The following is a 14,899-nucleotide window of genomic DNA, read 5'->3' on the forward strand; positions in this document are numbered from 1 at the left end:
TTTTTAAAGATTTTTTATAAAACATTTATAAATCATTGATAAAAAATACCTTCTCTGTCAAAATTTAATTATAGACCTGAGGAAGTATTATTAGTCTCCAAAATGTGATATAAATTAATGCATATGTAGGGGATAAAATACGTGCCGTTTTTATTAACCCTTTCGTATTCTTTGGGTCATATCTAGGCTCAATCGTAAAAATTCTGTTTTCTCAAATTTTATTGGTTTTTTTTTCAATTCTTAAAGATAGAAATGCGTTGAAATTACGTAAACTAGACCAAAAAAACGTTATTTGAGTGATAAAAATTCTCTTAAAGCATCAATAGAATAAATATCGTGATGAAAAAATCAAAAGTTTTAATGTTTCCATTAAATTCATTTTATTTTCTTTAAAATACCTAATCAAGCCAGAGGTTGTCTAGTTTGAGAGTCTTAAAAATCACATTAAAATTAGATTGATAAGAGATTTCTAAAAAATAAATAAGGAAATGTTAATTTAAAACGAGCTGGTCCTTACAAAATACCTAAATCTTTGTCGATGGAATATAAGTAAATTAAATTGAAAAATTAATGTGTCCTTTTCAGATTTCTCCGATTGGCAATGGCCAGTATAATGGACATCCTGAAGATAAAGCCCTTCGTTGAGGTATCCGTGGGACAACTTCTTTGGGGCTATGAGGATCCTCTGCTCAAATTGGCCAAGGACGTCGTGCCGAAAGAACAGAAGTTGCCCTATGAGGAATTTGGGCTGATGTACGGAAAGAACAGCACATCGCGCGATCGCGTAACAATGTGGTCAGGTGTGGACGACATCACGAAGTATGGTATCATCGACAAGTACAATGGGTACTCGCATCTGCCCCATTGGTCAGAGGAACGATGCAATAGGCTAAATGGGTCCGATGGATCCATTTTCCCGCCACACATTTCGAAAAATACGACACTCTACGTGTACGAGAAGGATCTGTGCCGCCTCATGCCGTTGTCGTTCGAAAAGGAGGTCGACACGAGGAATCACGTGCCAGGATATCGATTTACACCGAGTGAGGATGTCTTTGCGTCCGTTGAGAAGAATCCCGACAACAAGTGCTTCTGCCCTGCGGGACCCCCATGTGCACCACATGGTTTCTTCAATGTATCCGCCTGTCAATTTGGTAAGGAGAAAAAAAGCTTGCTTAACACATATCAGCTGCCTAAGCTGAGATTTAGGTTACCTATACAAAATTTAAAGAGTATCGTGAAAAATTTATGATTGATTGCTGCTACAGCATAAGCTATCACCTTACGATTTTACTTTGAGAGACCCTAATTAACTTCGCGATCAGATTGTTTGATTTTGTAATAGCTATTGAGCCAATAATTTATTTTCACTTTGTTGGATCAATTTGTTTCAATCGAGATCCCATTTTGATGATGTAAATTGCAATATAAAAATTATTATGTAATTTTTCTTTTCATACAAGACCCTCACACCACCGTCATCCCAGCATAATTCCAAAGAAAAAAATGAATCAAAGCTAAAATCTCAAATAATTTGAGAATTTCTCCAGAAAAGAACTTTTGAGAATCATTTAATGGAATGTTTGATTTGTTTAATTTTTCTTCACGGATGTTTTTCCCCATTCTTTGTTTGTTGTGATAACAACGAAGCTATAAAATCGATTTAGTCTCAATATTTATTTAATTAAGATGTGAAATATGTGAAAATCACTTTGATGACTCAGTTGCGGTGAGACTTCTTTAGAACGTTGCGTCAACGCATTCTTTCCGCAAAATTCCGCTGAGTCTTTACGACAAATAAGCTGCAATTAAAAACACCATCATTTAAAATAGCTGCCGGAGATCCATTAAGTCTCGCGAGAAATAAAACTCTCTAATATTTCATGACAATGTTCATGCAATTAATCATATTTTAGTTTCTTGTTGTGCAACACAGAGGAAGGTGGCGAGGGTGGTGGGGAGGTCAATGAGTGTAGTTTATGTCACTAAGTCATGGAAGCTCCTAAATCAATGTCTTTTTTCTCCTTCAATTTTGCAGATTCGCCAATCCTCCTGAGTTTCCCGCATTTCTACATGGCCGACCAGAGCTACAGATTAGCCGTTGAAGGTATTTCACCGCCAGAGAAAGAGAAACATCAACTGTACATCGATGTGCAACCGGTGAGATTTTCTCTAAAACTTATAATTTAGTTTTATTCGACTTTTGAGTTTCATTAGAAAAGTTTCCTCTCACAATCAGATGTTTCCAGAAAGACTTTCCAAAATATAGAATTATGTTTAAAAGTTCTAAAATTTGAAGATAAATTTGACAAAGCAAAATTAAGTCAATCAGAAGTTAGAAGTATGTGAGTAGGATGAATAGAATGATAGTTCATTAGAGCACTGAAAGTTTTTGGAATTTGTGTCAGGTCAACGATTTTCTTTCTTTTTTTTTAAATTTTGATAACATTTCAAGAGCGGAAAATCTATATAAACTTAAATATTATTCTTGAAGCATTTTAAGTGAATTTTCATTAAGAAATTTTAATTAGGAAAATTTTATTTATTTTTTAATGTATTTATGATCTATTTATGATACTTATGTTTATTTTCAGACCTAACTAGATATATGAAAATAACTATAGGTTACGATTAGATAGAAAATCTTTTCTTTTTTTTTCTTTTTCGTTTTCTAAAGATTCTTATCCGATTCCGTATTTTCATAGAAAAATGCTTAATAGTCTAGACAAAAACCATTAAATCGGAATTATGGTTAATTATTACCTATTAATTGAATTATCCATTGATAAGTGACCTACAAGTTTTCCATTACGAAGAACAAATAGAATAGAGCTTAACGAAAGCCATTCCTAACCTAAAGAAAATTAAAAATTGAAAAAATTTAAATTTAAATTTTATTTTCTGCTTTATAGCATTTAGTATGTGGCATGGCTAAAAAATCAAAATTATGTGATTTCTTTCAATTTAATTTTCACCTGCAATTTGTTTTGTCAGTTTAATTAAATCTTACAATTCTTTAACTTAGGACTTATGAGTTTTTTAATTCACAAATTGTAGAAAAAAAACAAAAATTTTAATGTCATTTTAAGTGTAATTTAACAGTTTTAAAGTATTTAAAAAAATAAATAGAAAGTACTGAAATAATAAATTAAAATAAGACTCACACAATATCAAGAATAAGGGATATTTAGGGGAGACCGGGGTAAAAATAGTCATTTTCGAATTTTCAAATGCCAATTTCTCTGAAGTTATTAATCGGAAAAATCGGAAAAAAATCTGGTGGAAAGCCCTACCAACCTATAATTTTTGACAGTAATTTAGAGGTTATGCGATCAGTACTTTAGGAGTTAAAAATGAAAATAGATTTTTGGCCCATTTCCCAAACTTTTGCGTATTGAGAAAAACGCGTTTTCCGAAGTTTTCCTTCAGCAATTTTCCAATCTGATAATTTTTCTCACTACCTGGGTTAGTGCAGAAAACGTTGCCAAGGTGTATTTTTCATTAACTTTTAATGATTTTTTTCTACAATTTTTTGAATCAAAACATACCCCTTGGGGTAGATCTAGTCATCCCATGTAAATCATATGGGAGATCGAAATTTTTGGCATATTTTCTATTCATTTGTTGCAAAATGACGTGTTTGAGAAAATCGCAAAATTCTCTGTTTTAGTGCGTATAAAAGTGAAATTCCTTGTCGCGGATCAAAAGGTGAGAAGTTTAGCTATCAACTACTATCAATCTCTCAGGTGGAAAATCATTGGAAATGTCGGAAAATTCGACCGACTTTATTTAGCCTACTGGTGACTATATTTACCCGCCGCGTCTAAAAAAAGTCAGAAGCGGAAGGGTTCAGGAAAAGCTCGAAAACTTATATTTCCCGTGGAGATAGAGAAAAGTGCTCTGAGACAAAGTTGTAGGCCAGGAAATTTCCTATAAGAATGACCTATCGAGGAAATTTTCTTGCCTTTGGGGAATCCTGCAGATAAGGATTTATGCAAATTGACTATTTTTACCCCGGTCTCCCCTAACCATTTGCAAAATCCTAATTTTTCAAAGTATCTATTCTAATATAAACGTTTTTTTTAAAATATTTTTTTCAAGACTTTTGAATCTTAAGATTAATCTTGTTTTATCATAATTAATTTTAAATAATTAATTTAACAATATTTATTTTAAGAAATCAATAATAAATTAATGTTTTTCTTATACTCAAAAACATTAATCAAAATATCATAAATTAAACAAAAATAATAATAAAATAAAATAAATCTTTCAGGAAATGGGAACAGCACTGCGAGCTCGGGCACGTATTCAAATAAATCTTGCTGTGAGTCAAGTTGTGGACATTAAGCAGGTGGCAAACTTCCCCGACATTGTCTTCCCAATTCTGTGGTTCGAGGAGGGAATCGATGGGCTCCCCGATGAGGTGACGGACCTCATGCTGCTGGCCAATACGCTCCCGCCAAAGGCACAACTTGGCCTTATGATTGCACTGTATGCCCTGGGTGCCGTTCTGCTGGTCCTAGCTGTGACATGCCTGGTGCGAAGTTCGCATCGGCAGAGCACGCTGCATTTAGACTCCTCCAATTTCCTCGCTACGGCGTCAATAGATCAGGCCAAGAAAAAGTCAAAGATGGACAACAAAGAGCGATTTTAACTAATTTCGTCTAGGTAGCTTGTAGGAAACTCATGTGTGTAGGAACTCTTCATTTTGATAGAGGACATAAAAAAGCGGAAACAAGTACAGTAAAAAAAAATGGTGTATTTAATTAAGAGTATGGTATTTAAGGTTTCAATGATGATGTGGACAAGTTTTAATCTTCGCGATAGGGAATTCTAGAAAGTGCAAGTGTACAAGAAATTACCATAAACCTTCACGATCCTCTAATACGTAAAATAAAACTAATTTTCACCTTCATCCTCACCTTCTAATTTTCTCCTTTTTGCCCCCTCCTAAGAGTCCCTATGAGACTTCCCCGCACCAGGGGAGTCATTTGTAATCTTCCCGCGTTGCCATAGTCGCCCTTTCTCCCCCAAAAACTCTCTAAAACTTTCATTCCAGACAATGGTAATTTTTTCTTCCATTATTTTGTAAATAATTTATATTATGATTTTTGTATCACAGTGTAGAAGCGCCTATAATCTCTTATTATTGTTTAGTTAAGAAAATGAAAAAATGAACCATATGTATTAAAATGGTTGCGCTAAATTCAAAATGTTTGGATTGTGGCGATTAAACCGCGTGGCAGGTGTTAGGGTTAACCAGCACTGTGCAATAGAATCCGTCCATTCTGTCTCCTTTTACATTAGATTTTACCATCCAATATAATCATAGTCCGCCCCCATTTTTCTCGTGTAATCTCAAAAGAAATTATTTTTTACCTTAATTGTAAAATTTGTACATAAAATATTATGAAGAACAATCCAAAAAAAAATACTGCAAAAATAGCGTAGAAAGTGAAAAAAAAACTGGGTGAACAAAAATTGTTTTAAAAAAATTGAGGGATTTATAACGATAAATTGATAGAAGAATATAAGATTTGTGATAAAGTTGGTTTTTGTTTAATAAATACTGTAATTTCACAAGTTTTTGTTTTTCTTTGAAACCATGTAAAGATCATTAAGTCGTACTCTGACTGAACTGTAGCTACACGGCATCAAAACCTTTTCAACGATAAGTCATTTTTTTTTATTTTATAAGTCTCCTAGAACTTGCAATGAGGAATCCTGCTACGTACACGATTTTAGCCACTTGTTAAACTATTTTACAAAAAAGATAATTTATTTATCATTTTCCTGGATGGATTTTTACCCTTTATTACTTACTTGATATCACAAAAACACATCCAAATGAAAATCTGGGCATCTTCACTTATCCACATTTTCACTGGAAAATCACTCATACTGAAAAAAAGTGGGACAATCAGCCAATGGGTACGTAAAATTATGGCTGGGTTGACGTTAAATAGGTAGACGTCAAAGACTCGTAAGATTAAGTTCAAATACAATTGCTTGATATTTTAAGATTCCTCTCGGTCAAAACAGCATTTTGAAGGCTTTGCACAAAACTGGAGACGTCTTATCCTTTGTAATTAGTTTCTTTGCGTAATTAATAATTAGTAGGTAGGTACTATTAATTACGCAAGGAAACTAATTACCTATTAAAAATAACTAACTAGTACAACAAATTATAGAAAGAGGATCTTTAGTTGATTGATGAGCAAAGTCTACAAAAAACTGTACTATTTTAGCACGAAGTGACAATTCGATCATGCGTCAGTGGTAAAATAATGAGATTGTTTATCATAGAAAGAGATAATCCGTAGCATATAATAATAATAAATAATAATAATAATAATAAATTTATTAATGCCCCAAGTAATAAAATTACAAAATGTGAGACTATACACTAAAGAAAGATAAGGTTTCTTTTTAACAATTTACCCACATTGAATTTTAGCATCTTGCTTTTTGAGTGCTATTTTTTTTTGAAAAAAAAATTCAAAAAACTCTGAGAAATTCTGATAAAATCTAATTTCAACAATGGGTCATATTCTGCGACTAAGAAACCCTTGAAATTTCGGTAGGAATTTTCGAAATTTCAAAGATTTCTTAATCGCAAATTGAACCCATTATTTACTTTGTCTGAAAGTGAACTGATATGTCTTTACACAGGTCTGTCATCCATCAAAATACCTACCTGTCAAAATTAGGTTTTTTTCTCATTTTAAAAGGAGTTGATGGCAGAATGTATGAAGGATGATCCTCTATCGCAGAACAATTTTAACCCATCTCATCTTGTAGGGGAACATAAAAAATAGAAGAATCGCGAGAGAAACTCCCCAATATCCACTGGGATCACATAGAAAAGTGCAGTGAAAGTACAGTCCGGGAAAACATAACCTCAATTTTGGAACACCATTGAAATGAATAGGAAGACCTTTATTATGTTCGACCAGCGTGGCATCGGGACCTCTTGAGCTTCTTTATAACCTTCCCAACCTTTCCTGCCTACCCGGATGAAGATTTGAATGATTTTTGTTTTACTTTTGTCTTTCCGGACTTCCCGTTGTTGAGTTTTTTTTTCTCTTGGAGTGCTTTCTCTTGGATATGGGCTCAACAGCAGGGCGTTTCCTGTACTTGGGTGGACGTTTTGGATCTACGGGGGCAAAAAGATTCCGATCTGACTCCGCTCCAACTCCCTCTTTGAAATATTCAGCATCATCTTCATGTGGACACGTTAATTGTGGGAAACATATTCTGCAACATCTGTGCCATAAGCTTCAGATGTTTCCCTTGGCCAGAAAGGCTGTTGAGCACCACAAGAGGAGCTGATCCGGAGGCTTTGTCATCATCATCATCATCATGCTTGGCCGCCTTTAGGCTGAAATTACATCCATAAGGATGAATCTACAAAAATGAGAACGTTAAAGTAAGCCCTCGGAAAGCTTTGTTACTTTACACAAAGATTGGTTTTTATTAATTCAAAAATACAGTCGAGCAGTGAATACAATGTTGGACTCAAGTGGTCCTTTACATCAATCACGCCGGCTTTAAAAATTATTTCATTAAAAAAAAAATCATTTCACTTTCCAATGATGATCCCGCGTTGTGAAAATCAGGCATGGCCGATGCCGGGGTCCTGGGTGTCCTCGGTGTCCATCTCTACGGCTTCTGTTTCATCAATCCTCTTGAGATCCTTTTGGAATCGAACTGAGGCCAGACCAATGCCGCAGAGGACGCTGCATCGTCTAGCCTCGATCAAGCTTCTCCCGTTGTCATCCACAAGTAAATGGATGATTGTGGAGCCGTCAGCATGGTTGGTGACGTTCCTTACCATCCATTTTTCCACTGTTGATTACAGTTCCAAGGGAAAGCACTCCAAGAGAAAAAAAAACTCAACAACGAAAGTCCGGAAAGACAAAAGTTGTAAAGCAAAAATCATTCAAATCTTCATCCGGGTAGGCAGGAAAGGTTGGGAAGGTTATAAAGAAGCTCAAGAGGTCCCGATGCCACGCTGGTCGAACATAATAAAGGTCTTCCTATTCATTTCAATGGTGTTCCAAAATTGAGGTTATGTTTTCCCGGACTGTACTTTCACTGCACTTTTCTATGTGATCCCAGTGGATATTGGGGAGTTTCTCTCGCGATTCTTCTATTTTTTATGTTCCCCTACAAGATGAGATGGGTTAAAATTGTTCTGCGATAGAGGATCATCCTTCATACATTCTGCCATCAACTCCTTTGTTGTTCCTTTTTCTCACGCAACTAAAGAAAACATCAAGTAGTAATTTGTTAACATTTTGTTTTATTCTTTTGGTCTAATCGATCTATTTACACTATTTACATCGTTTTTTTCATAGAATCATATATTGAACCATAAAGATCCACTTTTCTTTAATTTTCTTTTCAAAGAACAAATTTTTTTTTTTAAATGAACAATTCGTTAGTAAAATTTCTTTTCCCGCACTCAAATCTCCATCTTTGTGTGTGTACTAAAAGTTTTTGTTTTTTGCTAAATTCTCCAAACTATGGTATTAAAGTTTTTTTTTAATTTAATATATATAGTTTTAAAATTTCAAGTGCATTGCTGGCATTAACATCTTCCTCCCCCTTCCTTTAGATTTTCTTTTTTTTTTCTCTTTTTTCTTTTTCAGAGAAGGGAAACACCATACATAGTTGACAATTCAAATTGTTCACCTCTACAAAATTTGTGAAAACGATAGAAGATGATATTTGCTCTATGTATATGTGTTCAAATTTGATTATCTCTTTGTTATCCTAACCACCACTATGTATCCCTATATATAGAAATAGTTTGTGTGGTATCCCCAATATAATGAATCGCTAACTAATTTTTCTTTTTAGAGTTTTTTTTTAATCATTTTTTTTTACTACTTTTTTTAGATCAACATTCTGCTTAGTTTTCTCTCACATAGTGCAATCTCTGTCCAAAACAAACATTTTGCATCCCTAGTTATGTTTCTTTTTTCATTAACATTTCAATATAGATTTTTATCAATTTGATTCTGTGATCTCTTAAAGGTTTATTTTAACAATTTGTTTATTAAATTTTTTGTTTTTTTCTATTTTTACCCACCATTAAGTATTGTTAACGATTTTTCTTTATTCTTTTGTGTCCTCTTGAGCTTCCTCAGTGTTAATGTTTCCACCCACACCACTGAAGTCTCCTTTGGAATATGGCATTGTTGTTGCGGTGTATTATGTGCTTCATTTTTGTATTTCATTGTTTTATTTTGAATGTTAAATTTTCTCTGGCAGTATGAAAGTATCAATAAATAACAAATTTTACATCCCCTCTTTGCAACAACATCGCATCAATAATGTTGAGATAAAGGCGCGTTTTTCTTGTTTTAAAGTGTTCATGAAATTTAGTGTACAACATCCGTTGTAACTTTTTAGCATAGTTTGAATTTTCTATGTTGCAACGGACTCTTTGTTTTGAAACGCATTTGCAATTTTTAACCGCCATCATTTTTCTATCTTTGTTACTTCCTTCCGTCAGTATACTTCATGGCAACCACGAGTCCCAAACTCTTTTTTGGGAAATTAATTTTTATCAAGCCTCGTTAGGCCCATCGGGCTTAGATTTTATAGTAAAGTTATAAAGTGAATCAACGGCGTATCGCGCCACAATTTATATTTGAAAACTTTAATTGGAATTATATTAAATTGGTGTTGGGAAGAATCCGTGCATTTTTCTTCTCCATCTCATCCGGCCCCTTCAGAACACCCAGACATCCGGCAGCTACTGGAGCTACGAGAAATGAAAATTGTTCCTTCTCACCAGAAAGGCTACTAATGTATTTCTCACCTGTATCTCCAAAGGTATGATTGATGCCCAACCGAATCCAGGAAGTTCCAACGCTGTATTTTCCTAATTTGTGTTTCTTCTTAACTGTCGTTACAAAGGTAAATTACTTCTCCTGCCCGGCTCCACTGGGATATCTATTGTCTTCATTATTGCTAATATCTGCCCTGTACAATCCAAAGGTATGTTCTATACATAAAATTGTTCCTTCTCACCAGAAAGGCTACTAATGTATTTCTCACCTGTATCTCCAAAGGTATGATTGATGCCCAACCGAATCCAGGAAGTTCCAACGCTGTATTTTCCTAATTTGTGTTTCTTCTTAACTGTCGTTACAAAGGTAAATTACTTCTCCTGCCCGGCTCCACTGGGATATCTATTGTCTTCATTATTGCTAATATCTGCCCTGTACAATCCAAAGGTATGTTCTATACATAAAATTGGCCATTCGAGCCTCCAACCAGCTACCGCAGTTCACGCTACCTTCTGAGATTACTTCTGTGTGCCACAAGTGCTTACCCTCCTACAAGCCTTATCGTTGATTGCATCTTCAAAGTCGATGAGCTTCCGTGTACTACAGAGAATCCTCACAGCAGTTTCCTGTGTTGAGCGTTACGTGGAGGAACTCATAGCGGAGGATAAAAAGCTTGTAGGACAATTGATCACGCTAGAATTCCAGTGCAACAATCTCCCGTCAATGAGGTTGAGGTATTTGAAAGTTCAGAACCAAATTCTCGCTGATCATAGCACCTTAGTGGACAAACAAAGAGAGGAAACATATCGTGATATCTTTGTGAACGTTGTGACAATCTTATACAAAGGATTTATGATTTGTTTTTGGGTTAATGATGTCAAATCTACCTACCTTGATGCTTTTTATGACGTCATTTCTGTCGCAACCCAGCCAGAAGCATTGCCAAATGATTATCCTACTATTGGCAATCGTGTGTAGCACCATCATTCTCATAAATCACATTCCGGACAAGGTTGCTCTTTCAACTGTCTACCCACTATCGCATATATCACGACCTCTCATCCAATCCCATACTTGTAATGTTATGTCCACTGATAACCTCACTCGTCGGTATTGCCATGAAGAATGCCGTCCGCTCATCCGATACCAAACTCTTCGAAACATAAATTCGGATAAGCACTTCCAATCAAGGAAACAGCTGAGGCTTTGCCTAAACTGTTTCTCCACCTACTCGATGTACAGTTGCACGTCCCAAGACTGGCAACCGTGTCAAGGAAAACACCACTTGTTGCTTCATGATCATTTCTTTGCCAATTCTGAAGCTCACACCAACTGCAGCTCCTCTGCTTTGGCTCCTGTGAAGCTTCCCATCCAATTTGGCGCAAGGAGTGCGCCTGGTCCTTCGACATCCCATGTGCTAGCGATGATACCACAAACGGAAAACCCAATATTTGAAGCTACACTCAAAATCCTCCTTGTCACGGCTATTGTCAATATTCTATCAGCAACTGGCGACACTATTTCTGGCCATGTGGCACGAGATAGAGGCACTCAAACGAACACCATGTCTACCAGCCTTCTTTACTGCCTCAATCTGCCACAAAATTCAACAATGCTATCCATCTGCGGAGTGAATGGGAAGCGCAGTCGTTCCAATTTCTGCTTGAATACCACAATGTCTTCGCGACTGCCAAACTCCACATTCACATCCAAGGCGTTCAACCTGCCGAGCGCCTCCGGAAAACTCACAAATGGGACAGTTGACCGATCGCTCATTACTATTCCACTCGCCGCTCCAATAGCTGCTCCAACATGGAAACTTCAGCAAACCGTTGATCTCATTCTCGGTGGTAAACCTTATTGGGCTAGCCCGCTCAATGATGCCATCTACTTGTGTCACGGACTCCCATGGCTGATGAAGACTGTGTTCGGCTATATTGTCACAAGGGAAGTGGATCCATATCTCTCCATGGATCCTGATGAGCGAACGACGGCTGAAACATACTACAATTTCTTCAATATTTCGCTACCCAGTGAAATTCCAAAACTCAAATCTTACCATGGGATAGAATCTGCTCCTGAGATCTCACGGCTTACTCATGCTTCTCTCGTGTCTTATCACAGAGGTCTCACGGATTCAACATCCGCAAATCTTCACGGGTCCCTCCTGGACTCATTGAACTTCAAACGCTTCGAAGTTCTGGAAGGAGCTCTCCACATCCGAGCTTCATTTATGCACCTTCTCAGCAATGGAAGATTCTCACTCGGCTTGTGGGAAAAGAGTTACAATGCGTGCCTAGAAGAAGATCCCACAATCACTGACGTATTCTTTGACGATGCCACCCCCAGCGCATTGATCCTCAAAGACCCCAAAATGTCAGATTTCTATGCACTCGTATCTCTTGTATCTTTCACAGAAAACTGCTCAATCAAGCGTCAGCTCTCCTTGTCTGTCGCCCACTCATTCAATCTGATGGCCCTGTTCAGTACCGTCACACCGGCAGAAGTTCTCATGCAATTGATCCATCATTCTTGCAAGAATTGGGTTGCCTCCCTACCCGGGGAGTTTGTGACGAAATGGCGAGAATTTCCACAAGGCATCCAGTTGGGTTACCAACTCTCTCATACCGTCGGGAGTTCTTCAATCTTCAAACCAAGCGCAAAGGATCTCACCATCCCACTAATAGAACTTCGTGGTGCTCTCCTAGCATCTGAATCGACGGATACAGTTCAGCCAGTCTACCATCCAAATTCTACGCACTTTTGGTGCGCCACTACCAGTCTACTCCCTTGGATACACAGTCCCCCTGGAAAGTACAGGATCTTTATCTCATCTCTTTCAAAGAACTTTCCGGCTGTGTCCACTACGTCCCAATGGAGAGACGTACCTACTTACCATAACCTCACTAATTTGGTATCACGTGGAACTCTTCAATCTCATTTCAAAGATTGCTTCTTTTGGTGGAATGGGCCTCCGGGACTCATTCAAAGGCCATCTCACTGGCATCCTGCGTCCACCAAGCAATCTGGATTCAACGAAATAGAAGTTTTGGCGACCACGGTCAGGGCTGATACTCAAACTACAACATTTCTTGCCCGACTACTTGAGCGCTACTCTGCATTACCGACTTTCCAATGCATGGTTGCCAAACTTCAGTGTTTTGTTTTTCCACGGAACATGACAAATTTCAATTTCACAATGGAGAAAATAGAAGGAGATTTGCGAATACTCGTCTTCATGGATCAACCACAGCAACTTCATCGTCTCAAAGAACAGCTTACGAAGTACTGTGGCAACCAAGGAGATCGGAAGTGGAAATGGATCACATCTGTTTGTCTGTTTGCAGGCAAAATTAGCTTTATACGTTCAGGAAAGTTCCCGCCGCATTCCAGTGAATACTATGCAGCTAAACATCCCATTTTGCTGCCCATATCGCTCCTTACGGACTTGTTTATCGCTGAGAGGAATCTCAGAGTACACCACTCCGCCCACGCATTGCTGCTAGTCAAGTTGCGGCAACTATTCGGACCCATTGGAGAGCACACAGCTGCAATGAAGGTTTATCTCCAATGCCATAGTTATTTCTGTGCAAATCCGCAGTCTCTTCAGCAACTTGTGGCGGACTTACTCTCCTGCAAAGTCTATCTCAAGGGAACATTCACGAGAACACCTCATCCCGTACAAGAAACCGGCGTGGGTCTTGCAATTTACCAACCATCCCCACCCCGGGGAGCATCTCATAAACAACTCTGTCTACCAAACACGGTACCTTTGGAATTCGCCACAAATCTGTCTACAGAGGCTCTGTTTGCGCACTTCCGCTTCTTTACTGCAAGACGAACAGCTCCACGGCATGTTTACTCAGACTATGGGAAGAGTTTAGTTGGTGCCGCAAGAGAATTGGCTGTACTTCTGCAGCCAGAAGATTTCCAGCAAGACATTTCCACTGAACCCAGCCAGCATGGAGTTAGTTGGCATCTTAACCCTCCAATTGCCGCCCACAATGGTGGTCTTTGGGAGGCCTGGGTGAATTCTCATCTCCCTCGAAGCGCCCAGCACCTTCCATTGCCTTTTGAGGATATGTGTGCTATGTTGTGCCAAATAGAAGCGCCACTCAACCGTCATTCAATCGGAATTATGTTCCATAATGCAAGCGAACCGTCATGCTTCATCCCTGGGCATTTCACTCGAAAGATGCCTGGACGAGCTCTTCCTGATCCTGACTTACGACATATCCAGAAGAATCGCCAGTGGCAAGTTTGTCGGCAAGATTTCCAGGAGTTCGGTAAGAAATTCAGACTCTTCTATCTCGATACATTACATCAGCGAAGCCAAGGAGGAGTGTACACTCGTCCTATCACGAGGATAGCGCGTCTGCCCACGAAAGAGTTCAACAGTTTGCGCTCTGAGACGTCGGATGACCCCCCAGAGCACCCCGGGGAGCATGTACAACATCCGTTGTAACTTTTTAGCATAGTTTGAATTTTCTATGTTGCAACGGACTCTTTGTTTTGAAACGCATTTGCAATTTTTAACCGCCATCATTTTTCTATCTTTGTTACTTCCTTCCGTCAGTATACTTCATGGCAACCACGAGTCCCAAACTCTTTTTTGGGAAATTAATTTTTATCAAGCCTCGTTAGGCCCATCGGGCTTAGATTTTATAGTAAAGTTATAAAGTGAATCAACGGCGTATCGCGCCACAATTTATATTTGAAAACTTTAATTGGAATTATATTAAATTGGTGTTGGGAAGAATCCGTGCATTTTTCTTCTCCATCTCATCCGGCCCCTTCAGAACACCCAGACATCCGGCAGCTACTGGAGCTACGAGAAATGAAAATTGTTCCTTCTCACCAGAAAGGCTACTAATGTATTTCTCACCTGTATCTCCAAAGGTATGATTGATGCCCAACCGAATCCAGGAAGTTCCAACGCTGTATTTTCCTAATTTGTGTTTCTTCTTAACTGTCGTTACAAAGGTAAATTACTTCTCCTGCCCGGCTCCACTGGGATATCTATTGTCTTCATTATTGCTAATATCTGCCCTGTACAATCCAAAGGTATGTTCTATACATTTAGTTTTCCCCAA

At 37.8% G+C, this 14,899-nt stretch overlaps 1 protein-coding gene across 3 annotated transcripts in view; it reads left to right on the forward strand.

Annotated features, from left to right (window-relative positions):
• Nucleotides 1-5,586, forward strand: part of LOC129792479 (scavenger receptor class B member 1) — a 43,802-nt gene extending 38,216 nt beyond the window's left edge. For all 3 annotated transcript variants that reach the window (XM_055831556.1, XM_055831554.1, XM_055831555.1), the window contains 3 exons: nt 586-1,154; nt 2,039-2,160; nt 4,277-5,586. In XM_055831556.1, coding sequence (XP_055687531.1) covers nt 586-1,154; nt 2,039-2,160; nt 4,277-4,657 — 1,072 coding nt within the window. In that variant the 3' untranslated portion in view covers nt 4,658-5,586. The remainder of the gene's footprint in view (nt 1-585; nt 1,155-2,038; nt 2,161-4,276) is intronic.
• The last annotated feature ends 9,313 nt before the right edge of the window (nt 5,587-14,899 follow it).

The sequence above is a fragment of the Lutzomyia longipalpis genome, chromosome 3 (genome assembly GCF_024334085.1).
Source record: "Lutzomyia longipalpis isolate SR_M1_2022 chromosome 3, ASM2433408v1".
Classification (NCBI taxonomy): domain Eukaryota; kingdom Metazoa; phylum Arthropoda; class Insecta; order Diptera; family Psychodidae; genus Lutzomyia; species Lutzomyia longipalpis.